This window comes from Zea mays, chromosome 5 (assembly GCF_902167145.1).
Source record: "Zea mays cultivar B73 chromosome 5, Zm-B73-REFERENCE-NAM-5.0, whole genome shotgun sequence".
NCBI lineage: Eukaryota > Viridiplantae > Streptophyta > Magnoliopsida > Poales > Poaceae > Zea > Zea mays.
The window spans coordinates 198091438-198118661 of record NC_050100.1 but is presented as its reverse complement, the minus strand read 5'-3'; the positions used below and the strand labels follow the sequence as shown (position 1 = coordinate 198118661).

The window sequence follows — 27224 nt, the reverse complement described above, 5'->3', positions numbered from 1 at the left end:
AAGCCAAACAAAGTATACTCAGGATATTCTAAGCAAGTTTGGAATGAAGGATGCCAAACCCATCAAGACACCCATGGGAACCAATGGGCATCTCGACCTCGACGAAGGAGGTAAATCTGTTGATCAAAAGGTATACCGGTCGATGATAGGCTCTTTGCTATATTTATGTGCATCGCGACCGGACATTATGCTTTCCGTATGCATGTGTGCAAGATTCCAAGCCGACCCTAAGGAAGCTCACCTTACGGCCGTAAAACGAACCTTGAGATATTTAGTTTATACTCCTAAGTTTGGGCTTTGGTATCCTAGGGGATCCACATTCGATTTAATTGGTTATTCGGATGCCGATTGGGCAGGGTGTAAGATTAATAGAAAGAGCACATCGGGGACTTGCCAGTTCTTGGGAAGATCCTTGGTGTCTTGGGCTTCAAAGAAGCAAAATTCCGTAGCTCTTTCTACCGCCGAAGCCGAGTATATTGTCGCAGGCCATTGTTGCGCGCAATTACTTTGGATGAGGCAAACCCTGCGAGACTATGGTTACAAATTAACCAAAGTTCCTTTGCTATGTGATAATGAGAGTGCAATCCACATGGCGGATAATCCCGTTGAGCATAGCCGCACTAAACACATAGCCATTTGGTATCACTTTTTAAGGGATCACCAACAAAAGGGAGATATCGAGATTTCATACATTAATACTAAAGATCAATTAGCCAATATCTTTACCAAGCCACTAGATGAACAAACCTTTAACAAACTTAGGCATGAGCTAAATATTCTTGATTCTAGGAACTTCTTTTGTTGATTTGCACACATAGCTCTTTTATATACCTTTGATCATGTCTCTTTCATGTGCTATGACTAATGTGTTTTCAAGTCTATTTCAAACCAAGTCATAGGTGTATTGAAAGGAAATTAGAGTCTTCAGCGAAGACAAAAGGCTTCCACTCCGTAACTCATCCTTCGTCGTCGCTCCGAGCAACTCTCAATCCTTGGGGGAGAGAGAAGCAAAAGGACTCCGGCTTTGGTATAATCTTCACTCATATCTTATTTGCCAAAGGGGAGAAAGTAGTGTTTCAAGGGCTCTAATGACTCTGTTTTTGGCGATTCATGCCAAAGGGGGAGAAAGTATTAGCCCAAAGCAAAAGGACCGCACCACCACCTAATTTTAAAAGAGTTTTTCAATTGGTATGATTCTCAATTGATAATTTTCAAATTAGTATCTTATTGTGTTCAAAAAGGGGAGAAAAGTAGTATTTCAAAATTGATATATCAAAACCCTCTTGAACACTAAGAGGAGGATTTCATTTAGGGGGAGTTTTGTTTAGTCAAAAGAAAAGCATTTGAAACAGGGGGAGAAAATTTCAAATCTTGAAAATGCTTTGCAAAATCTTATTCATTTGCCTTTGACTATTTGCAAAAAGAACCTTGAAAAGGATTTACAAAAGAATTTGCAAAAACAAAACTTATGGTGCAAGCGTGGTCCAAAATATTAAAAATGAAGAAACAATCCATGCACATCTTATAAGTATTTATATTGGCTCAATTCCAAGCAACCTTTGCACTTACATTATGCAAACTAGTTCAATTATGCACTTCTACATTTGCTTTGGTTTGTGTTGGCATCAATCACCAAAAAGGGGGAGATTGAAAGGGAATTAGGCTTATACCTATTTCCTAAATGATTTTGGTGGTTGAATTGCCCAACACAAATAATTGGACTAACTAGTTTGCTCTAGTGTATAAGTTATACAGGTGTCAAAGGTTCACACTTAGCTAATAAAAAGATCAAGAATTGGGCTCAACAAGGAGAGCAAAGGGATAACCGAAGTGTGCCCTGGTCTGCCACACTGGACTGTCCGGTGTGCCACCGGACAGTGTCCGGTGCACCAGGGGGCTTCACGCTGAACTCCTCACCTTCGAGAAAATCCGGAGGCGCTCCGCTATAATTCCCGGACTGTCCGGTGCACACCAGACAGTGTCCGGTGCTCCAAGGAAGAGCGCCTCAGGAACTCGCCAGCTTCGGGAATTCGCTCCGCTATAATTCACTGGATTGTCCGGTGTACACCGGACTGTCCGGTGAACCAGCAGAGCAACGACTACTTCGCGCCAACGGTCACCTGCACGCACATTTAATGCGCGCCAGAAGCGCGCAGAAGTCAGGCACGCGCGCGCTGGCACACCGGACACTCTACAGTACATGTCTGGTGTGCCACCGGACATCCAGGCGGGCCCAGAAGACAGAGCTCCAACGGTCGGAACCCAACGGCCTTGGTGACGTGGCTGGCGCACCGGACATGTCCGGTGTGCACCGGACTGTCCGGTGCACCATGCGACAGACAGCCCCACCAAACGGCTAGTTTGGTGGTTGGGGCTATAAATACCCGCAACCACCCCACATTCAAGGCATCCAAGTTTTCCACCTCTCAACCACTTACAAGAGCTAGGCATTCAATTCTAGACACACCCAAGTGATTAAATCCTCTCCAATTCCACACAAGGCTTTAGTGATTAGCGAGAGATATTTGTCGTGTTCTTTTGAGCTCTTGCGCTTGGATCGCTTTCTTCTTTCTCATTCTTTCTTGTGACCAACACTCACTTGTAACCAAGGCAAGAGACACCAATTGTGTGGTGGTCCTTGCGGGGGAGTTTTGTTCCCGGTTGATTTGAGAAGAGAAAGCTCACTCGGTCCGAGGGACCGTTTGAGAGAGGGAAAGGGTTGAAAGAGACCCGGACTTTGTGACCACCTCAACGGGGAGTAGGTTTGCAAGAACCGAACCTCGGTAAAACAAATCCACGTGTCACACCTCTTATTCGCTTGCGATTTATTTTGCGCCCTCTCTCGCGGACTTGATTATATTTCTAATGCTAACCCGGCTTGTAGTTGTGATTAACTTTGCAAATTTCAGTTTTGCCCTATTCACCCCCCCCCCTCTAGGCGACTTTCACCTAGCAAGACTCATCGTGCAACCTCTAGTCTACTTGTCCTTCACCACACACCCAAGACACATGATATAATCTCTCATCCATGGTGAAAACCATATAGTAGTGGTACCAAGTGCCTCATCCACACACAAGCATGTCCACTCTATGCATCACATCATCAGATATCACACATAGTAGTAGAAGTAAATAGGACGTGCAGGGGCAAATACAAGCCCAAAGCCACCCGATCCTTGGCTCGGGCATGATCCATATATCTCTACTTACGTTTGTAATTTTTAGACCAAAATATATTAAAATAATATTATATCTAATATACCTAGCTTGGGACGTGGTCGAGTCCTAGATCCGCCCCTGAGGACGTGTATATAAAGCAAGCATCTATCCTATTAGCGGCTATGCATGAGTAGGGGTGTGACTATGTATAAAATCAAGCAATTTACTACCATGCAACCTATCACAGTATTACAACATAAAGTAAGGTGATACCGTGATAGCAATCTATTGCATGCTCAATGAGATTCTATGAGTGAAAGTCTTGTGCCGGGAATATTGAAAACATTGTATTAGGGATATTGAAAACCCCACTTTTGGTTTTGGTAATTGAGACAACTAGTGAACTAAACCTTACTCTAGTGTTGTGAATGAATTAGGTTAAGTCAACATCCAAGATTGGGCAATAGTGGCAAGCATGAAAATGATGGTGGTGTCCACAAATGATAAATCAAGTACTCAAAATGAGAAGAGGAAGGAGAAAATAAAATGCAAGAGTTCAAGGCAAAGGTATAGCTAGGACATTTTGTCCACCTATGTCGTTTAACGAGTTTGCTTGTTCATGCATGCACCCCGCCACTCTCATCTCCAGCTTCTGAAATATATCCTGCAATACATTAAGGGACCGGGACTCTCCATCATGGCCTCGCCATATCACGCACAACAAGTACTGACTTGATAGAATACATAGATGCTGACTGGGTTGGTTGCCTTGACATCAGGCGATCCATATATAGTTTTTGTATCTTTCTTGGAGGGAAATTGGTCTCATGATCTTCCAAAAAGACAATCTTCACCGACCATAATCCAAAGCCACCCTTGTGTTTTGTGTTAATGTCTCCACCGTTTATCTCTCTACTAGCCTAGTACAACATCAACGGATAAAACATATCAAAATTTATCTCCACTTTGTGCGACACAAGGTTGCACTATGACAAATCAAGGGTCTTCATGTTATATCTTCATCTCAAATTTGCGGATATTTTCACTAAAGGCTTACCAGTTGTTGTTCACTTGTTCTCAAATGTTGTGATTAAAAAACAAGGCAACCAATTATTAAAGATTAAGGAACTTCGTCCTTCGAAGCATCATCTCCTTTCGAATAAAATGATCTTCGGACGAAGGTCATGAAGGACATACCTTCAGGACTTGCAAAGATAGGAATTAATAGAGATAATATATGTAATTCATTTATTCATTTATATGTTCGTTTTATGGTATACAGATGAATATTAACAAAGTTTATATTACATGAGTACCTTCGACTTGTTTGAAGGTGTTGATGCAAGAGCGATTACAATTCAGCGTGAATAGTGTGGGGGTACTGTTCATCTATTTATAGGCGCGGGACGCAGCCCGAGTAGAAATACATTTATGATCTTAATATGTGGTCACAATTGTAACATAAATCATTAGAGACTAGCTAGTTTTTACTTTTCGGCTCAGCATCATGCTTGATCTTCGTCACCACTTTAAGCCTAAGCTGTTGTTCTTCGGTTATAGCTTCGGTATTCATCGTTGTCATTTTCAGTTTGTATCTTCGTCTTAAGGATCTTCGACAGAGAAGAAGACTCCCATCACGAACCTTTATTTATGACGAAGCTCCTGTAATATTCAATATTATGCTAGAAACAAATAGTTAGTCGTGTTTTAAGGACCTTCAGAAGAGGAAGGTACCCAACACCTTCCTCCTATGATTAAGGCATGCATGTATTTGACTAGGTCAACCTTTTAAATCTTGGACTGATGATTTAGGTATATATATAGTGTATGCATGCTATATATTTAGATTCATATACAAAAGTACTTTAAGATGATGATATTTTTGTATTTTTTAATGATATACTCACTCTGCCCTAAAATATAGTTTTTTCTAACTTTTTTTCGCCCACATTCGAATGAATGATAATGAATATAGACATACATACATACTACATTCTCAGGTTAGTCAATAAATTTATAATTAATCTAAAATGAATTATATTTTGAAACGGAGGGAGTATTTTGAAAGATATGATTGATCAAAGTTTTTGCAAGACCATGCCAAAAAATTATATGCCCTAATCAACGAGATGGAGTGAGTAATATTTATTAGTAAGGGCTATAAACAATAACTAATACATCTATCTCGTAATTAATAATGTGTACCCCATAAGAGACTATAGGATGATAGACTTGTGTACTATAATAATCAACAATATTTGCATATTTTAAGTCAAATTTCGATAATCTGATCGAGCACTATTCTAGAATTGACTAAAAGTCAAAGTTTTTAAAGTTTAACTAAAAGTATAGCGAGGATCATAAAAATTTATGACACGGAGTAGATATAGTATGAAATTATATTTAATGGAGAATCTAATAATATACATTTGATATCATAAATATTATTACTTCATTGTATAAATTTGGTCAAATTTGAAAAAAAAAAATTGACTCTCCAAGGATCTTAGAATGACTCATATTTTGGGATGGAGAGAGTATAGTTTACTGGAGCAGCTATCAGTAAAGTTGGCTCCTGTTCGGTAATGTTACCGAAAAGGAAGCATATATCTCCTGTTCGGGGCCGCCGTCGTCCAAAGCATCTGCGGACTGCTGCGACAGTAGAACTGCATCATGGCCGCCTCGATGACGAGCAAGAATGGTGCGGCGAGCGAGCGAGCAAGAGGAACAGGGGAAGCACCATGCCAGAAGTGTGTGGGCCGCCACGGCGCACTAGCCGCGCGCGGCATCCCAGCCCCGCTCCAAAATCGATGGATCATCATAAATTCCATGCGCTGGTATAAGTTTAACCAATATGTTAAGAAACCACATAGTGGCTGGTATAAGTTTAATTAATAGAGTATCCATGATTCTCGACTGAGTTATTAATGCAATCATATTCCGACAACAAATAAGCTCTCTATTTTAAGTTAGAAGAATGGTGCACTTTAGTCATTTTTTATCAGTAGCGCATAACTAGCTGCTGTAGCATCTTATTTTTGGTGTACTGATCTATTTAGAGTAGAGATTGTAAGCTAAAAATAAGTAGTTAAGAAATTAAATTCTAAGTATAAGTGAGTAAGCATGAGACCAAGGGGAAGAAATTAAGAGTGTTGATTTGATTTCAAGTTGGATTTGGATTCGGTCAGAGTCTCGAGTCCGTCCCTTGCATCCTGATCAGGCGCAAGCAATCTATTAGTCGTGGTCTCCATTCACGCCGCAAACATAAAAAGGGGACGAGACCACCACCAACGTTCGTTGATTTTTTTTAAATGGAAACATCGTTCCAGCCTTTTTGCATTTGCATGTATACGACCTTACAACTCAATTATTACATCATCCTACAATAATTTGTAGTTTAAATGGACTTCAATTAAATCATGCTATTGAGTAAAATAAAACACGGACACTAAGTTGCTTCAATTCTTGAATAGAACCGCCACCGGTGACTCGCGAAGAACTCTATGGCTACTACCTCCAAAGACTGGCACATGACGAGGATTTGCTGTTGCGTTTCTTCTTTCTGCAACATTACGGCAAAGCCAAATCGACCAAAACAATGCTGCAACGCCAGTAAGAAGCAAATTTTTATGTGTGCAACCTTTGTTGGATTCCCAATCCCCTGTAATATGATTAATATTAACGAGTTGGTCTATCTTTAAAGCAAAGTAAATAATTCTCCAAACAGTTTTAGCTAGGTAACAGACAAAGAAAAGGTGTTGTATGCTCTCGTTCTGATTACAAAAGCTACACTTCAGTCTTCCTTGCCATCTACGTTTGGCTAAGTTGTCTTTGGTGAGGGTCACCTCTACCTAAATACCAAAGAAAGATTTTTATCTTAAGGGGTAGTTTTAGCTTCCAAAGCACACAGTTACTATTAAAATTGGGGTTATTTAGTAAAATATAGTACATGGATCGGGTTGAGAAAGTCTCATCCCTATGAGCTCCCCACACGAAAGTGTCCCTCAACAAATTCAGGGTAACCGGAGCCAGTAAGTGTATCAAGTTTTGCAATTTCACGAGTTTAATTCCAACAATGGGTCTCCGAAAGAAAGATTTAGATTTGCATGTGACATCACTTCTGCAACCAGCGAGGTCTTATTGCGCACTATATTTAAAAGATTTGGGACTGCTCTCTAAGAGTAGTATTATTAAGCCATTTATCCTCCCAAAATCTTGTTGCTTGACCATTACCCACCCGAAAGCGACCCCACCTAAGGAATTGATCCTTGACGTTCATCAGGCCAGCCTAAAAAATGAGAATCACCTGGTTTTCTAGAAATTTGGGTGAGTGATTTGCCTCCCAGGCATTTGTTTGTTAGGAGTCGTTGCCAAATACCATCTTCATTGAGTAATTTGTAGAGCCATTTGCTGAGTAAACAAATGTTCTTTATGGCTAGATTGGCAACTCCCAGCCTACCTAACTCTTTAGGTTGGCAAATAATAATCTGCCATTTGGCTAGTCTATGTTTCTTTTTATGATGTCCTCCTTGCCAAAAAAAAAATCTGGACCGAATAGCATCTAGCTTCTCTAATACGCCTGCTGGAATTTTAAAGAACGACTTCATGAAAATAGGTAGGCTACTTAAAACAGAATTAATCAAAACAAGCCTCCCCTGAAGACAAGAATTTGGCTTTTCAATTACTGAGTCTCTTCTCAAACCGGTCGATGACACAATACCACTAGCTATTTCTCAATAAAAGCGCATAATAGATGGGTTAGTGAGAGGATGACCATGGCCTCTGGACCCTTATGGCCACTGCCATCGCATACCGACTCCGACGTCGATCTATGACCGAAGTCTCTCCTTCCAATGGCGGACTCTTGCAAGTGCGAAGGTGAATTTCTCTCCACTCTGAGTTCTAGATTTTAGGCAAAGTAAGATTCTACACCTGGTAATATATATTTTAATTTCTTTTTTTTCTTAGTGACCAGACAGACAGGGCATAATAGATTTATGCTAGCTTTTATATACCGTGGAAAAGGCCAAAAAGTTCATCTTCTCCCTTGCGCAAGGCTATTAGTGATAGATTGAGCACTTTCTTCTGGTCCTAGTCCAGCTAGCAAATCCTCAGCCTCAATCATAATTCATGCATGGTCCTAGTCCTCGACCAGCAACATATACTTACGCGAAATATACAGAAGAAAACATAGCATCCAACCAATCAGAGCAATCAGCGCGAGAGGCAGTATTCGGAAATTATTATATACGAATTGTGACTGCACTAATAAAAAATTAAGAACAGGTAGCGTAGCTAGCGACTGAAGTGATGATTTGCACTGCACAGCTCACAGAGCGAGCTCTTTTGCCTCTACTGTACAGTACTACGGGCAACTGCATGCTGCCGTGAGCTCCCCCAAAGCCATCCAAGGGAAAGCGGCCTCATCTGCCACTGCCATCTGGGCTCTGGCTCATCTCCGCTGCAAGAAAAAGATCATTTCCCAAAGCGAAATCATTTGCACGCAGGCAGACGAACGTATAGGCGATGTGCTAGCCCATCACGTCGCATTGATCCCGGCGACTCGGCGAGGCGAGGGGTCCGAGGAGGGCAATCATGTGGCAGCTGCATGCCGATGCTGCGGAGGCCGGAGGACTGGAGGAGTGAGCGGTTGCCGTCTGCGGAGGCCGCTGCGCCCTGCGCTGCATGCTCTGACTGAGCGTGGCCGGCGTATCATTGCGGCTGCTCGTCTGCGTACCGCATTCATTCACGCGTGTGCCGCTTTGACCGGAACCGGAGTACTACATGATGCGGCCGTATCAGGTTTGAGTGCACCAGCATACGTACGTACGTCATGCCCATGAACTGTTTTATATTTATGGGGAGCAAAGGATTTGCTGTTTCTACCTTAATCGTACAATTACCACAAATAGATCGACTCTATATATATAATGGGTATACTTAGGCCACGTTTGGAACCGGTTCATTTTCAGAATCTAGATAGTGCACAATACCCAAGAAAATGTAGTGTATGGTTGATAACTGAGATTATTTCAGATAGCACATTATCCAAGACATGGAATACAAACTGTTTGGATGTCTAGTTGATAAATTTTATCTCATCCTGAGAAACTGCAGGTAACCAAACAAAGCCTTAGGAGGTCGTTGAGATAGTAGGAGGACAAAACTCCAAGTCGAAGCAGCCACCTTATTTCGGGAGCCTCACCGGCCTTTTTAACAACTTGCTTAAACCACATGATAAGATATAAAAAAAATAAACATGGTTGTCATCATATGCTAGCAAAAGCGGCAATCTAATAGAAGATCTAGTATAAACACCATGTTTACATGTACTCTCACTACTCTACATAGGCCAATTAGTGCATGAAATGAAAAAACAATGGTCATATACAAGTGTGGGTCTTGGATCATCGATCTAATATGTAGGACTATAAGATAATATATATATCACAACAATAATATAGTAAGTATAAAGTTGTACAAAGTAACAACTTAGTAAAGTATATAAAGAATAAACATATTAAACGAAGTAAAGTCTTACTAAAAAGGGGTATAAGAGCTATACCTGACTCTCCAAAAAGATTAATCTAGAAACTAGAACAAACTCACTACTCTAACACCCACACTAAACTATCTTGCACTACTAAGGGTAAAATGGAGCAATGCTACTCTTCACTTGAAGCCATGAATCAAGAGGGATAGGTGTGAACCTCTATTTATAGGCAAGCAGAGGCGGGTCCATGGATCCATATGTTGCACATTGTAACCACTTGACCGACTTCAAATGGGGTGTTTAGATGTGTCGCATTTGTGCTTTCTTGCATCGAGGTACGCTCGAAGGCAATTATGTTAGATGGACATACTTAGGGGGTTAGGCAACAAATGGGGTGTATCGATCAACCCCCTTTCTGTCCTATGGGGTCACCCTCTGGTGGGGACCCTCTTGATTGGGCCTTAAGTGGGTGTGCACCCTGAAAAGTGTGTTGGCAGTTGGCACATTGGTTAACTTTATTATCGGCCCATCAATCCATGTAACTTCATCTTTCACCCTTGGGAAGAAACATAAGATTGACCCAAGTGCGAAGAATCACTTAGAAGTATGTAACATGGATCATGGAAGCTTGGAAAGGCTGGTGGATCCATAAGCATGGTCGGTTGATGCCTCTATGGTGGTCCCACTACCTCATTTCTTTCCATTTTACCATGTCCTATAGAAAAATACCCTAAACCTTAAACCTCAATTCCATCCATAAATCCAATTAACTAATCATCTTCCTTGGGTCTGATCTCGCTATCTCAATTACTATTGGTGCTCTACACGTATTGCAATATCAATTCATACATCGCCTCTACCACCTGCCCTAGTGCTGAGGTGCATCCATCGGCCCGGGTGGGAGAGGCAACAGGACCCATGCGAATGCCGATGTGGATGAGCGGGTCATGCAAATGGATCTCTTTGGTGATTTCCATCTCTATGTAGGTTGTTTGAGCCTTAGTACTAGAGTGTGGAGTCTGCTTGTCTTCGCACTCGTGTGATGCTTGAAACATGTTTGTTTTGCTTGAACACTAGACTATTTGTTTGAGTTGTAGTTGGTCGATGTTTACAACTTTCAGTTGCTAACTAATGGAGGGTGAATCTTGCATTAGCGCAACCCTTGAGTTTTCTTCCCCTCACGACAGTTAGAAGGTTAATGCCTCACAACTCCTCCAGAAGGAAATTTTTAGCGAGTCAACCCGCTCCTGTCATGCTATTATAGGTGTACATTCGGGCCGCCCGGCCCGGCCCGGCCCAAGCCCGAAAAGGCCCGTAATGTTTGAATTTCGGGCCGACCCGGCCCGTTTGAATTTCGGGCCGTGCCGGGCCGGCCCATGGGCCTAGCCCTCGGCCCACGGTCCGACCCGTAATTGCTTAAACGTGCCGGGCTCATTTCGGGCGGCCCGAAATTATAAAAGCCCGAAATTCACATTACGGCCCGAAATTCAATTTTAGGCCCGAAATTCAATTTTTGGCCCAAAATTCACATTAGAGCCCAAAATTCAAAAAAAAATAAAAAAAATAAAAGATAAGACAAATAAATTTGAACAAAATCAAACTTAGTATTTGTATTAAAGTTACCACAACTATGCAATGACTACCTCGTTTATAAATCATTTTGTTAGAAGAAAAAAGAGTATAATCAGCTCTATACAAAGTTCGTAAGTTCAGTTTATTGTCTAATGTTCATAACAAAAGCAAAAATTACATCACACACTCTAATTCAAAGCTAAAAAAACATCTAACTAGCATTATCTCTAGCTTTATGTTATTTATCAAGCACATGAAAGTGTGGTTTTAATAAATATATGGGCCTTTTCGTGCCTCTATATGGGCCATTTCGTGCCTGCCTTAAACGGGCCGTGCTCGTGCCCGCCCATGAGCCGTGACCTCGGTCTAAACCCGGCCCGACACTAAATTATTTCGGGCCGTGCCGTGCCTGGATCGTGCTTTTTTTTCGTGCTTTGGGCCGGCCCACCAGACCCGGCCCAAATGTACACCTATATGCTATGTTATGCTTTAGCTTAGATTCGACACACGGTTGGACACGGCACGGCGTGTCATGGTGTCTCAATTCGACTAAAATCGGCCTGGTCCATGATGAGCCCGTGCCGTCAGCCCGTCACGGCCCATTGGCCAAGTATATCGTTCACTCCTTGCTCCAGCGCAAGCGATGAGACCACGCAGCGCAGCTCATCCCGTCGGCTCGGATCGCGTGCAAGCTGCCGGCCTGCCGCCCACAGAAACAAGTATAGGCACGTCGACCCGATTGTCTGCAGTTTGCACACGCAAGAACGCCCGCCCAAACAGAATTATCCCCAGCATATTCCGCGGGATATCGCATCCACCGCCTGCGCCCATCCCCGCGCGATGGCCCAGTGGCCAGGCCCCGCCGCGCCTGCCAACCCTACTCCCGTCAGCCCACGCCGAGCCGCTCGGACCGGATCGGCCGTATTTAAACGCACCCCCGTGTGACCTCCTCAAAACACGCGAATCGTACCGGTACGAACACTGAGCACGCACGCACGCACGCAAACTCAAAGGAGTGTGACCACGGAACTGAAGCCATGGCGGTTACAGTTGAGAAGGGCTCTATGGGCGAGCCGGCGCTGCTGCTGGAGCGCAGCCGGGCGATCACCCTGCACGGCCGTGACCGGAAGGGCCGTGCCGTCGTCAGGATCGTCGGCAACTACTTTCCAGGTAGTACACCTTACCAGCGATTCAGAATTTGCCCAGATCGCAGGCGGGCTTCGCCGTGCCGTGGTGGAACTGACGGACGTTGCCTCCGCCTCGTTTGCAGCGCGCGCGCTGGGCGGCCGGGCGGAGGAGGCGCTGCGGTCGTACCTGCGGGAGCGCATCCTCCCGGAGATCGGGGACCGCGAGTTCGTGGTCGTGTACATGCACTCCCGCGTGGATCGCGGCCACAACTTCCCCGGCGTCGGTGCGATCCGCGGCGCGTACGAGACGCTGCCGGCCGCGGCCAAGGAGAGGCTGCGCGCCGTCTACTTCGTGCACCCGGCCCTCCAGTCCAGGATCTTCTTCGCCACCTTCGGGCGCTTCCTCTTCAGCTCAGGGTACGGTAGCGAATCCCTGATCCGCTCGGCTGCTGTTTGCATTCGGCATGCCCGCGGAGCAGAATTTTTACGGGGTGCGGGATCTACTCTTGCAGGTTGTATGAGAAGCTGCGATACATGAGCCGGCTTGAGTACGTTTGGGCCCACATAGACAAGGAGCAGCTGGAGGTCCCCGACTGCGTGCGCGAGCACGACGACGAGCTGGAGCGCCGCCCGCTGATGGACTACGGCATCGAGGCGACGGAGACCCGCTGCATGTATGACGCCGCGTCCATGGACACCTCGGCGTCCCTGCACTCGCTCCGCTGCGTCTCCTAGTCGCCTGGACAGTGGCATCCCGATTCCCGCCGGTACGGCGTGCTTTCTGTGTTCTGGTTGGTAGGAGGTAGCTGCATGGCTTCATAGCGCTTCGGTACTGTAGTTTAGCTGTGTATTTATAATGGATAAAATTTGGAGTACCGAGATGGCTTCTGCAAGTGTGCAAGAGTAGCATGGAAAAGCTGATCAAAGAACGCGAACATAGGTAGCAGAACAAGTGAACACCAATAGAATCGCTAATCCACCAAACAGGAACCATAGTGTGATCACTGATCGGTCTTTGCCTCCTATCGAAGACGTTACTTGACATCAAAGAGGTTACTTGGAACAAAGGTGACACAAAAATATATAGAGAAGATACTTGGTTGGCAGGCTAAGCCCTATTTTTTTCATTTCGGGCTCGTTTGGTGAGAGAACTGGAGGGGTCCATGGGAGAGGAACCCCTCGATTGTCCTGTTCACCAAACTAGCATGATTATATAATCCATCTTATAATAGATATAAGCATCTAATGATCTACTTATAGATTATTATAATCTAAATTATATAACCCACCTAATAATCTGTGCTGTTTATTTGCATGGATTATATAATCTCAAAGGTAAACAAACATAGCCTAAGCTATCATATCACATCCCTGTAAACACATATCTCCTATTCAGAGTTCACAATTTCGTTTGGAAGATTCGAATTTCGTTTTTTTACCAAAATTTGACTTCTGTATTTTGTATTTTGAATCAAAATCTAGTTAAAACCTGACCGAAAGTAGAGAAATCGAGGAAAAATGGTGAAATCCATTGTTTTCCAAACGGGAAGGTAAACCTGCTCCTATTACGTCCTCTATTTCAAACTTCAGTGTAATATTAATCCCCTATTTTACACAGTCTATTGTGAACAGCCTAAGCGCAACTACGAGGATCTTGAGGATCTTTATCAAGGCAGACCATGAACTAATAAAACATGTAAAAACATTTGGCGGATGTCAGATAACCTCCTGACTTAAGCCCAGAAGGGGGAAAACTTAAACAAGATCGACTCCGGAAATCTTGCCAAAACAATCCACCACCATGAAGCAAGGATTATAGAGCTCAGATTTGGTCTTTTCTCCCGTCCCATATTACAATTTAGCTTTCAAGGTTAACAATTTCTTTTTGAATAAAGCTGATGTAGTTCACTTTCTGACATCATAACAAATGATAAAATGCTACAATACATCACTTTCAAATGTATAACTTTCCGCAAGACTTGCAGCCATAGATCCAGTATTTAATCAATACTAACTTTTAAATAAACACCAGACAGACAATTAATGATACTAATTTGGAGATAAAATCAACTGTCTTGAAAATAAGCTACCTGTCTCCCTACCACTGTATCGCACTTACCCTAGCTAACTATCAGCAGGACCAGGGCTAATCAGGTTGAATTTGTATCTTAAAGCTCACAATATTTGGCATGCCTGGAACAGCCTTTGGCTCCAACATTTGCTCAACAAAAAATGTACTAGCAATATCAATAGATATTATGCTGCAATGAAATTTGACGCACTATGGCAGTCTAAGTGATATACAGCTATTACCAAAAGAAAAGAAAAAAGTGCAAGAAAATAAACCTATATTGTAGATAAGAGAAAATAGTGAATCCCATAATAATTTCAGCAAACAAAAACATTGCTGAAACATTTCCGAGTGCCATTTGTCATACAATTGTCTGGAAGCAATTAATGAAGTTCAGATATAAGACTAATATAGACCTATAGGTTCTTATTTCAGAAGATTAACATAGGGATCATGATGGCATAAAGTGATGCACATTAACCTCTTGATGTTCATATTCCATTGGAGAACATATGAGTTTTCATTCTCTATATTACGATATCTCATTAGAAATGTTTGAGGTCCCTCTCAGTAACACGACAAACAGATATTTTCTTCAGTTTTGCATGCCCCTTGGCAAAATTTATTACTCACTTAGATTGTCGCTTGGCATCTGTACTTCTTCAGTATTCTCAACTTCAGCTCCAACCTTGGGCTCTGCACCAGCAGCAATACTCTCAACTTCAGCACCAGGATTGTGCTCGGCAGTTTCCATGTAACGGAAATCTGGATAATTTCTGTGGTTCAATGAATGCAACCACAAAGCTACAGCTCCCTCCTTGTGTTCCATCGCCGCAATATGAGTGAAAATATACTTGACCTTGAACTCTTCGGCCTCCTCAGAATAAGGTTCCATGGAAACTGCCTCATGTGAATCCTTCCATTTCTTGTTGTATGATGTGAACATACATTCATCTAGGTACAGTCCGACCTCAGGTGCAGTAGGCACATTAAGATTGACATCCCTGCAACACACATGGCGTAAGCGTGCAAACATATGTTATATGGATTGCTTAATACCTAAAAGCTTATAAGATTCATACTTGCGAAAAGCGACATCATAAATTGATTCAGGTGCACAGTTCCTCATCACAGCTACAGCAAGACCAATCATCTTCCGGATCTGATGGAGCATGAAACTCTGTCCAACAACTTCACACCTGACAAAATCAATCCCATCCAGGCTGACAACACGGTCAGCAGCAAAGGAAATGATAAATCTTTTTGCTGCAGGATCCTCTGCTTTGGTTCTTGTAGTGAAGTTATGGAAATTGTGTGTCCCAATATAGTACTTGAGAATCCTGTTGAACCTCTCCTTCACTTCATCAGTGTAAGAAAAGGTACTCTTAGTTGGCAGTTTCTCTTCTCCATTGATCTTCTCAGATTCCATACCTTGAGCTTTATTTTCAGTGGCTGCAGGCTCAAGTTTCTTCTCCTCGTTCCCAATATAAATATCTGCATCAGCTGAACTATTCAGATCAGAACAAAAATCTAATCAACACTAGCCAACACAGATTAGAATTACAAGACTTGATTTCCACCCAGTACCTGATGATACAACAGCACCGTCGCCATTTGATCCCATCTTTGCATTTGCAACTTCAGTTCTATCACCAGAGACCGGTAAATCAGGCTTCTCCTTGCTGTTCGATCCAACTTCCCCATGGGCAAATGGGTTATTACCATCTGAACTTGTATGGTCACATTTTGCATCCCCAAGTGTTCCAGATTCGTCATGGCTACTTCCCTCCACGGGAGCATCAACACCATTCTGCCCGGGGCTGGGCAGTTTCCCCTCCCGGCCCATGACACCAGGAATCTTCCTGCCTCTCTCGGAGCACTCCAGGCACTTGGTAAGCTCGCTCCCACTCCCCATGCTCGCCATGACGGCCTCGCGGTCCGGGTGTGCGCTGGGGTCAAGAGCAAATACGGGAAGCAGATACAGGTACCTCCGGCGGTCGCAGAACTTTTTCGCGTTGAATGAGTTGGTAACGCGCACGTAGCCGTAAGCGCGGATCTGCGGCGCGAGCTGCGCGTTCAAGCGATCGATGAAGCCCGGCGGGTCGACGTAGAAGCGCCCGGACACCACCTGCGCCGCGGCGCTGACGCCCTTGTCGGTGCGCGCAGCACGTGCCCAATCGTAACGGCGCGGCGCGGACCGGTCGGCCTCGGGCACGGCGCCCGCCTGGTAGAGCGCCTCCTCGAGGTCCCCCTCGATGGTGCGCGCGCCCGGATTCTTCTGCATGCCCTGATACCCCGCGCCGCAGTACCCGAGAAGGATGGCGACCTTGCGGCGCTTGTACCTGGGACGACGCTGCGCAGGATCGGCGCCCTCAACGGCGGCGGAGGCCGAGGTGGGCTCAGCATCGGCTTCCGGGTCGGAGGAGGAGGACATCTTGGGGCGCTTTGCGTGGGGTGGGGAGGGCGGCGGCGAGGCGGCGGCCATCGGACAGCGAGACGGGGGGTTTAGATAGTTAGGGTTTGGTGGCGGCTCGGATCAAGAGGGGACAAGGAATCGAATCGGAGGTGAAAGAAATGAAGGGAGTTTCCGCCACCGTAAAAGATATGCCTTATGGTATGGGCTAAGGGTGTCCCAATGACTAGCTAGATTCAATCTCTTTGCTACATAGTTAAAAATATGAGAAGATTTCAAGTATTTTAAGAAACTGAATGTATTATGTCTGGAACCAAATACTAGTGATGAAATAAATTACTATTTTTATTCTTCTATCAGCTAGGTATTTAAGACGACCATTGCAGATGTCCTAAGTGAAATATCTATTATATATAAATCTTCTTACAACTTTCTGTTAGAAATCACTTTATTCACACTTCGGTCTAATCCCTTAGAAATCGCTTTGTTTTTGTTAGATAGATTTACCCTTGCTAAAAACCCACTCAAAATCACTCTAGCGGAGTATGGAGATTCAAGTCTCAGAGCTATAAAATCATGGAGCGGGCTCTACCAAATTGATCCTAAGATAAATAGGGAAAAACGAAATAATTCTAAAAACAGGGTAATCTACAAAACATGTGTGTCAAAGGTGTGTTTGCATGTGTGGTTAAAGGTCAATCAGACTAGTGTAATGTGAATCTCACATGTTTGACTACACATGCATCTAAGCCAAACACGACGAATCCAAAAGTGGACTATTAGCTTGATGAAAATGCTCTACCTCTCATATTGTTTTCTTCCCTCTGTTGGTCTTGTTTGTAGTTTTGTACCCAAGCCACATGTGGCTTTTTACACGGAGTCCTGTGACCTCACTAGCCAACAAACATGTTAGTTAACCTCTTTTCATGGTTGGGTAGTTAACCCATAATCCTTAACTTTCTTAGGTAAATTAAATAACTTAAAATGTTCTAGTTATATAATCTAGGACCGTATTGGGGCTATTGATGGGACACATGTCCTTACAAGGGTCCCTATTAATTCTAAGGTTGCTTTCTTAGGCTATGGCTAGCAGATCATCCATATGGTCGTGCAAAAACATTGTTTTGTGTTGTATATTGCATTGTTTATATAGTAGACTTTGAAATAAAAGATGAAGATGAGTAAGTTGGTGGAGATAACTTTAGGGGAGAAACACACTACAACCAAATTGTTTTTGCGGTTGTTGACTCTGATCCAAGGTTCACTTATGTGTTAGTTAGATGAGAAGGGTCTACCCACATTTATATTGGGTTGAAAGAATCTAAATGTCCAAGAGAGGATGAATTGGGCTTGTCTATCCCCCCCCCCGTAAATTAAAGCTTAGCAAAAAGCCCACTTCACCCCTTTTGCTTAGAAGTGTTTTTCTACGTTACGATCAAAAGTTTTACGTCTAGGTTTTAATCTTATTCTAGCATGTCAATTCTAATAATGTAATACTTGAATATAATTACACAAATATAAATACTTAAATAAAGCAAGTATTAGCAATGCTTCGATATTTTCCGAGGTATCAGTGGGGCTGGATGGGACTGACAAACTTTGTCATCACCCTTGATCCTGACCATTCCAATAGACATGTGAAGGTAGAAACCAATTGGAATTTGTCAACTTACCATGTTGAGCATTCATGATCCTAAGTTTGTAATTTACATACTTTGGTTTCACAAGGCTATCCTAAGGGTACATAATTCATGCCAAGGAAATAGGCATACCAAGGCTAACCCCATCCATGCTTCTTGTGCCTACCTAGGCCTATGGAGCCCAAGCAACCAAACATACAATAAAACGCTAAACATAAACTAATGTGGCGTTGTTTGAGTCTCCTAAAAAAATAAGATGTTGCGTAAGAAATATTAGATCAGTTATCTACGATAAATTTATTTGGAGACTTCTACTGTACAAAGACAATTATTGCTATGAGAATGAGATCTAACATGTCTCATTTTAAAATCCAATGTTCAAATTTTATATTGATTGCCTAAAACTCAAAGTCCCATAATAAGAATGAGATCCAAATATACCCTATATATCGTTGGTTGAATGACACATTAGTCTTTAAGATGACTTGATGTTACTAATTGCTAAGGCTTGATTTAGAATCAATGTTGGGGGCCTTCGTCTTTTGAAGGTCCTCAAAAACACGTTTAATCATTGGCTATCAATATGTTACCAAGTATTGTAGGAGCTTCGGCACCCGAGCACCTTCGATGCAGGACAATGGAGGGGCAACGAAGCTAGATTCGTCATAGCAACACAGGGAGACAATGCAAGAAGAAGGTGTCATCCTGAATACTGAAAGCAAAAGATAATGTTGTCCTTGTATTTTTTGTAACTCATGTGTGTAATCTTTGTGAGTGTAAGTGTAATTTTGTATGAAGCTGTACGATTCTGTATAAATAGATGAATAGTGCCCTGCATAAATTTCCTTTTGAAGGGCTGAACAATTGTTGTGTGTAATCTTTTCTCTAGAGCACATTCGTTCTAACTCATTCTGTAGAGCCGAAGGTACGATTATAAATTCATTATACGAAAAAGAAGAAATATGATATTAATACATCAAAGATGAATTATTATGTTAAAATTTCTTTACATTCCTTACTTATTTAGGTAATTAAGTCATAACCTTCATCTTCGAAGGAGGGATAACTCCTTAAGGACGAAGGTTGATTATCTTTTTAACATTATGTTGCCTTGATTTTTATTGTGCATATCAATTGAGAACAGATGACCAACAATCAGCTCTTATTTAACAACATTTATATCCATCGCAAATCTCAAACCATCATCTCCAAACCATTGCAATATATATTGATTGAGATGGATACAAGTACAACCAAATATGACTTTTCGGGATGAACTTGTATCCGTTTTAAAGAAATGGAATTTATATAATGTTTGTTTCAACATTTCTAGAGTATTAACAATTTCCCACGTGAACAGATAGTGTTGTTTTACCTATGCATATACTTGTCTATTTGAATCAATTCAACACAGGCTATTGTTTCCTTACTAGCAATCCACTCTCCTCATGGACGAGCCTAGACAGACCCTAGCTCGCTGGAGTTTAGTTGACTCGGGCTATGACCAGCAGGTCATGTGTATAGTCACGTAAAACACTATTTTGCACCATTTATATAGTGGAGTTTAAAATGAGAGAGATAAGAATCTCATGAGTCTTAGTAGACATGGACTGAGTCCTGAGGAGAAGTCTATTCCTAGTAATCATGTTCTGTTGTAAGTTACAAACATTACTTTCATAAAACAGTAATACTGCGACAATATGATAAACAATTGGTGAATTAATTAGGGTTCAATTTAAATTCATGCCACATAAGATGAACACGAAACACTCCTAGCTTTACTAAGTTTAGGCTCCACGAAGTTGGAGGAAGTAATACAAAAGCGTATTTCGTTTGTCTCTACTCTTTTTAAGCTCCACCAAAACCTCGCTCGCTGCAACCATGACACCCTGGTATCACCTCACCCTCCTTATCGTTCTTTGTTCATCTCACCTCATTTAGCCCATCCGACAAGCGTCTGACCATGACAACCCGCTCGCTACATACCTCATCGTCGTCTACCGCCCGGATGGTCTGGTTGGTGTCGACGAGCTGGAGGCGCTCGAGCACTTGCACACACACCTCCTCAAGTAGGTGTGCAACACTAGCGACTCGGTGACCGCAGAGCGGTTTTCGATGGTGGGGTCGCACCTCATCTACTCGTATAGCCATGTGGTGAGCAGGTTCTCGGCGTGGCTCACACGGCAGGAGGTCGATGACGTGGCGAGGTTCCCCTAGTTCATCGAGATCATCCCGAACAAGAGCTACAAGCTTATTTCCGACGACGCGTCGGCTTCTTCGCAGCTATCATGGCTTGACAATGTTAGGGATGGCGTGTGGTGCAAGGGCAACATGGGTGAGGTTATGATCATTGGCATCCTTGACGCAGGCATCACCACCATAGGCCAAATCAATGCCAACTCCAAAGCCAAAGGGATGCCACCGCCTCCGGTCAAGTGGAAGGACAGGTGTGACAATAACCAAGCATGCAACAACAAGTTGATTGGGTTCAAAACATTCGTAGATACCAGTGATACGTGTGGGAATTCCCTGCTGCAGCGCGCATCCGTTCTTGGAATCGAGTACGACAAGGCGTTCGCGGTGGCGCCCAAGGCGCACCTCGTGATGTACCATGTGTGCGACGAGGAGTGCCACCCCAAAGAAGTAAGAGCAGGGATGGACTCCGCGGTGGACGACGACGTCGACGTCATATCGATGTCCTTCAATGGCACCGAGGACAACATGGTGTTCCATGACGATGTCGTGACCGCACCGTGGTATAATGTTGTCGCCCAATGTGTGTTGATCAGTACACGCCGGCCGGGAGGAACAACCCAGACATGCTCAAGGTCGAGAGAAACGTGCCCTGGCTGCTCACCGTGGCCGCCAGCGGCGTCGTCCGTCGTGTCGTCACGAACATCGAGCTCGACAGCAAGATTTTTAAGCCCGACGTTAGCGCGCCATGCACGAATACACTCACGGTGGTGCCACACGGTGACGTGGGGTACACCAACACACAGATAGTGTTGGCCACGTCATTGGCGGCAGTTCACGCTAGTCCTCGCGGCGATGGTCAAGAAGGCACACCAGGACTGGTCGACCTCCGAGATTAAATCGGCAATCGTCACATCATTCAACCCAGTCGGACCCGAGGCCGCCATAGCCACCGATAGCGCAAGCTACTTCGTGACCCCACGAAGGCCATGGACCTAGGCCTCTTATATGACCTCACTGTCGGTGAGTTCATCCCGTATCTATGCGTTATGAGCCTCGATGCGGACCGGAAATGCAAGATCGTGGAGCCGACGCACGCCTCGTGCGCGGAGATCGGGGAGATCGCGACGAAGGACCTAAACTACCCTTCCATCATGATCTTCACGGGCAACGACGTGTGGCAAGTGGAGGCGAAGCAGTCAGTGACCAAGCCATACATGGCCCAGTGCAAGTGGCCTGGGCCCCTAAAAATCTGAGGGCCTCCAACTCTTAATGTGTTGGATACTTTAGTATGTCTAAATAGGGAGATATACTCACATACAGAAAATGAACACGAACCGTTATACCGCGCGATACAAAGGCTAGGATAGCGCCGTCGCCGATCCTTTGAGGCATAAGGTACCTATCGCCGATTAGATAGCTCTTATATTTAGCACGTCTCAATAGTCACCTTCACCTCTGTAGTCAACACGTAACATCAACATCTAAGAGCAAACCAACTAGGTTGTAGGCAAGAATTTAAACCTTACATGGGGAAGTGGTGACTTGATCATCAATTGATTCCTCCAGCATCACGTATGTATTAGGCAATAAAACCACTAGTATTTTTAGGTGATTACAATAAACTAAGCCCCATTAATTAAATAATGTATTCATTTTACTAGGTGTGTACTAGTTTAATTAATTACTTTGGCCCTTGTTCCTCGTGAAATAGAGAGATAAATTTTATCGTCACAACTTTAAAAATAAAAATATCATTTGTATGAAAAGTCAACAAAGACCTAAGTCTGTGTTTCACTCTAGGGCTCAAAAAATATAATTATGGGCCTGACGCTGACGAACGTGGGGGAGCCCGAGAAGACAAACAGAGCATAGGTTGACGTAGCGGTGAACCCGTCGACTCTGGTGTTCAGAGACATTTGCCAGAAGAGGGACTTCGTTGTCACGGTTAGAGATGACAATGGGTACCCGAAACCCGAAATCCGATGGGTAAAAACCCTATTAGGGCATGGGTATGGCAGATTTTGATACCCATGGATATTTTATTGGGTCATTTGTTATGCCCATTAGGTACGGTGGGCGTGGGTATGTTCTTTGTTGCCCCCATACTCGCTACCCGATGGGGAACCCGCTAATATATGATACATGGGTCCAGATTCAAATATTAAGTATTGTGTATTGAACAATTAGATTTGAAGACATGATTTTGTCCACAGTTTTGTAGAATCAATGCTATGTTTTGTGTGATTTGAAGGCATGATGGTGTTATTTAGTGGCTTACTAAATGCTTTCTTGTTTTCGTTATTTTTTATTTTTCCTCTATATTGGTTCTTTCTTGTGCTGCACATTTGTTGTTTTAGGTGGTTATTTAGTATCACTTTTACATTTTTGGCAGATATTGTTGAGCTTAACCTTCTTAAGACAACTAAGATTACTTTTAAGAATGGCAAGGATGATCTGATGAACTTTGAGTCCACTATTAAGCCTGATGAAGGATACTACATGTAAGTGGTCCTGAGGAGAATGGCGTAATTGCCTTATGCTATTCACAACATATATATTCATCATGTACGTTACTCATTCTGTCCTAATTTTACATGTAGATATCCCATCGTGCATCTACTATGTATATATTGAAAATGGAATTGAACTGTTTGCAAATAGAGTTTTGAGCATGAAAGGGCATACTCTTGTTAGGGTGGGTTTTGTTATGGATTTTGATATGTTTGGACAAAATAGAATTATATGCTTTGCTAGATATTCTTGGGTTTCATGCCATATTAGGCTTTGTTCGGTTATTTCAATTCCACGTGGATTGAAGTGGATTGGGTGGGATTGAGATGTATTTTGACTTGCTATGGATTTAAACCGACTAAATCTCACCCAATCCACATGGTTTAATAGCAAAACGAACAAGCCGTTATAGTGTTAGGACGCATCCTTGGACACCTAGGCTCTGTCTGGGTGATGACTACTCAACACCATTAATAGTATTTTTCTTGCTTATCATCATATCACAATGTTCCTAATTGCTTGCCGAAGCAAACCGAGGATATTTCCCCTTTTGTCTTTTGGTGGTTTGCTCTTTTAGTTGGGTTGGTGAACATTTGATCCTTAGATATTGCTTTTACTCAAAATTAGAAGCATAATTTTGTGGATTTTTTCACCACGGAGGAACCGAAATTTGTTACTCTGAAGTTCGAGTTATGAACTCAAGACTACCTTTATTTTTTTTATTTTTGTTTCCCCTATTCAATATAATGCCTTATTACTAACCTTGTTTTCTAATGTGCAAATGCTTATTGTTAGGGGTGGAAAATTTATTTTTACTTTCCAAGTTTACCTGCATGAACCTCCAAAAGTCAAGTGCAAGACTAAGGTAACAAGGAAGAACTTCACTTGTAAAATTAACTCAAGTCTTGATTGTAACGTGTCATTCTGTGTACTAATGTTTAGTTTTTGTAACATGCAAGGTTTACCATCCCAATATTTACTTGGAGGGAAACGTATGCCTGAATAGTCTGCTTGAAGACTGGAAGCCTGTCCTGAACATCAACACCATTGTGTACATGGTTGAATCTTCTTTTCTTGGTGAGTTATTGAGATAGATATTGTATATAGGAACAGAAATATAACAACACATCTTTATAAAAGCAGATTTATGTTCAGGTCTGTTAGTTAGCTACTATTTATAGGAATAGAAACACAACAATGCGTCATTATGAAAGCAAATCTATGTTTAGTTCAGGTAGAGTGGCATCTTATAGTTGCAAATCATATTCATACTACAGTACAGACGATCATTTTTGGATAGACCATATACCATCGAAAATAGCTTATTTTCGGTGGTATATGGCCTATTTTCGGCATATTCTGACCACAAAAAATAGCCGAAAATTAGCTTCTATTTTTGGCGGCCACACCCAGGCCTATTTTCGGCGGTTTCACTCGGACCGTCGAAAATGACTTGTGAATTCCGTCGGTCTGACTGTAGCCGCCGAAAAGTATACATGCTTATTTTCGGTGGCTTAGACATGGTCGCCGGAAAAAGTAATAGAGTGTTTGGTTTGAGGAATGAGCTAGTCCATCATCTTTTCACTCCTCACTATTTTTGTTTGGTTTGTGGAATGGAATGAGTTGATCCATCACTGTCGGCGTTTCGAACCCGAGGGGTCCCTGGACCGACGAGTAAATTATCGCCGCGTGCCCCAGCCCAGATGGGTCGGCGCGAGACGGAGCGCGAAGGGGGGAAGAAGCCGGAGGGAGACATGCGTGAGAGGTGAAATCCCGCGGCCTTCGTGTTTGTCCCGCGCCCAGGCCGGGTGCGCTTGCAGTAGGGGGTTACAAGCGTCCACGCGGGAGGGAGCGAGCGGCCTCACGCGAGCGTCGTCCCGTCCTTCCCCGCGCGGCCAACCCTCGTAAGAGGGCCCTGGATCTTCCTTTTATAGGCGCAAGGAAAGGATCCAGGTGTACAATGAGGGTGTAGCAGTGTGCTAACGTGTCTAGCGGAGGAGAGCTAGCGCCCTAAGTACATGCCATCGTGGCAGCCGGAGAGGTTTTGGCACTCGGTTCGTGTGATGTCGTGGCCGTCGGAGGAGCGTCGGAACCTGGCGGAAGGACAGCTGTCGGGGCTGTCGAGTCCTTGCTGATGTCCTCTTGCTTCCGTAAGGGGGCTGAGAGCCGTCGTCGTCATAGAGCGTGCGGGGCGCCATCATTACCCGTATAGTGGAGCGAGCCAGATGGGACACCGGTCTTGTTCCCCGTAGCCTGAGTCAGCTTGGGGCAGGGTAATGATGGCGCCTCCTGTTGACGTGGTCGGTCCGTGCCCTGGGTTGGGCGAGGTGGAGGCTCCTCCGAGGTCGAGGTCGAGTCTGTCTTCCAAGGCCGAGGTCGAATCCGAGCCCCTGGGTCGGGCGAGGCGGAGACCGTCGACTGATGCCAGGGCTGAGTCCGAGCCCTAGGGTCGGGCGAAGCGGAGTTCGTCGTCCTTCGGGGCTGAGCCCGAGTCCGAGCCCTGGGGTCGGGCGAAGCGGAGTTCGTCGTCTTCCGGGGCTGAGCCCGAGTCCGAGCCCTGGGGTCGGGCGAAGCGGAGTTCGTCGTCTTCCGGGGCTGAGCCCGAGTCCAAGCCCTGGGGTCGGGCGAAGCGGAGTTCGTCGTCTTCCGGGGCTGAGCTCGAGTTCGAGCCCTGAGGTCGGGCGAAGCGGAGTTTCCCATGGCGCCTAGGGCCGGACTTGGCTGCTGTCAGCCTCACTCTGTCGAGTGGCACAACAGTCAGAGTGGCGCAGGCGGCGCTGTCCTCTTGTCAGGCCGGTCAGTGGAGCGGCGAAGTGACTACGGTCACTTCGGCTCTGTCAACTGGAGGGCGCGCGTCAGGATAAAGGTGTCAGGCCACCTTTGCATTAAATGCCCCTGCGATTTGGTCGGTTGGCGTGGCGATTTGGCCAAGGTTGCTTCTTGGTGAAGACTGGGCCTTGGGCGGGCCGAAGGTGTGTCCGTTGCTGGAGGGGGTCCTCGGGCGAGACGTAGATCCTCCGGGGTCGGCTGCCCTTGCCCGAGGCTGGGCTCGGGCGAGGCGTGATCGCGTCCCTCGAATGGACCGATCCCTGACTTAGTCGCACCCATCAGGCCTTTGCAGCTTTGTGCTGATGGGGGTTACCAGCTGAGATTTAGGAGTCTTGAGGGTACCCCTAATTATGGTCCCCGACAGTAGCCCCCGAGCCTCGAAGGGAGTGTTAATACTCGCTTGGAGGCTTTTGTCGCACTTTTTTGCAAGGGGACCAGCCTTTCTCGGTTGCGTCTTGTTCCGGTGGGTGCGCGCGAGCGCACCCGCCGGGTGTAACCCCCGAGGCCTCGGAGGATTGGTTTGACTCCTTCGAGGTCTTAATGCATTTCACAATGTTTCGGCCGGTCTGGTCGTTCCCTCATGCGAGCTGGCCGTAGCCCGGGTGCACGGTCGGGTCCCAAGTTCTCGGGCTGGTATGTTGACGCTGTCAACGGTTTGGCCGGAGCTGGGTTTGCGAGAGCAGCCCCCGAGCCTCTGCACAGGGCGAGAGGACGGTCAAGGACAGACTCGACTTTTTTACATACGCCCCTGCGTCGCCTTTCTGCAAGGAGGAGGGTGGAAAGCGCCATGTTGCCCTTGGAGGGCGCCGAACATGGTGTCTCCAGCGAGCTGCTGACGGGTAATCCGAGTGGACGCCCGTGCCCCATTTGTTAGGGGTCGGCTAGAGGCCCGGAGGCGCGCTCCAAAAGTACCTACGAGTGATCTGCCGGACCCGGTCCCCTTTTGACGGGGTCCGAGGGCTCGATGCCTCCCTCTGATGGGATTCCGTTACAAGATCGTTCCCGCTGGTCTCGGAAATGTCCTAGGGTACCTCGGGAGCGTAGCCCGAGCCTTGGTTATGTATCGAACGTACCCAGGGTCATCCCTCGCTCTGTGTCTGAGGCGGCTGTGAACCCTTCGAGGGCCAGCCTACGAACCCCTGATCAGTAGTGGGCGCGGAGCCCGAGTGGCCTGAGGCGGCCGTTGAACCCTTCCGAGGGGCCGGCCTTCGAA

General features: G+C 44.8%; 2 protein-coding genes and 1 pseudogene across 3 annotated transcripts; 2 read left to right on the top strand and 1 right to left on the bottom strand.

Annotated features, from left to right (window-relative positions):
• The first annotated feature begins 12176 nt into the window (after positions 1–12176).
• LOC100282866 (cellular retinaldehyde-binding/triple function, C-terminal) lies at positions 12177–13241 on the top strand. Its single transcript, NM_001155772.2, has 3 exons — positions 12177–12394; positions 12495–12768; positions 12864–13241. The coding sequence occupies exons 1-3, from the start codon at positions 12262–12264 to the stop codon at positions 13084–13086; spliced, it is 630 nt and encodes a 209-aa protein (NP_001149244.2). The 5' UTR covers positions 12177–12261; the 3' UTR covers positions 13087–13241.
• A 1461-nt stretch (positions 13242–14702) lies between these two features.
• Positions 14703–19471, bottom strand: LOC100283773 (Pseudouridine synthase family protein). 2 transcript variants are annotated; one of them, XM_008645539.4, is made up of 3 exons: positions 16010–19471; positions 15505–15925; positions 14703–15426 (listed from the first exon to the last, which is right to left on the bottom strand). In XM_008645539.4, the coding sequence occupies exons 1-3, from the start codon at positions 16905–16907 to the stop codon at positions 15048–15050; spliced, it is 1698 nt and encodes a 565-aa protein (XP_008643761.1). In that variant the 5' UTR covers positions 16908–19471; the 3' UTR covers positions 14703–15047. The 2 variants fall into 2 exon arrangements, with proteins under 2 accessions (XP_008643761.1, NP_001150144.2); NM_001156672.2 differs by having other exon boundaries at positions 14706–15426; positions 15505–15916; positions 16010–16993.
• Positions 19472–22365: 2894 nt separating this feature from the next.
• The window catches only part of LOC118471965 (NEDD8-conjugating enzyme Ubc12-like), a 35894-nt pseudogene continuing 31035 nt past the window's right edge, over positions 22366–27224 (top strand).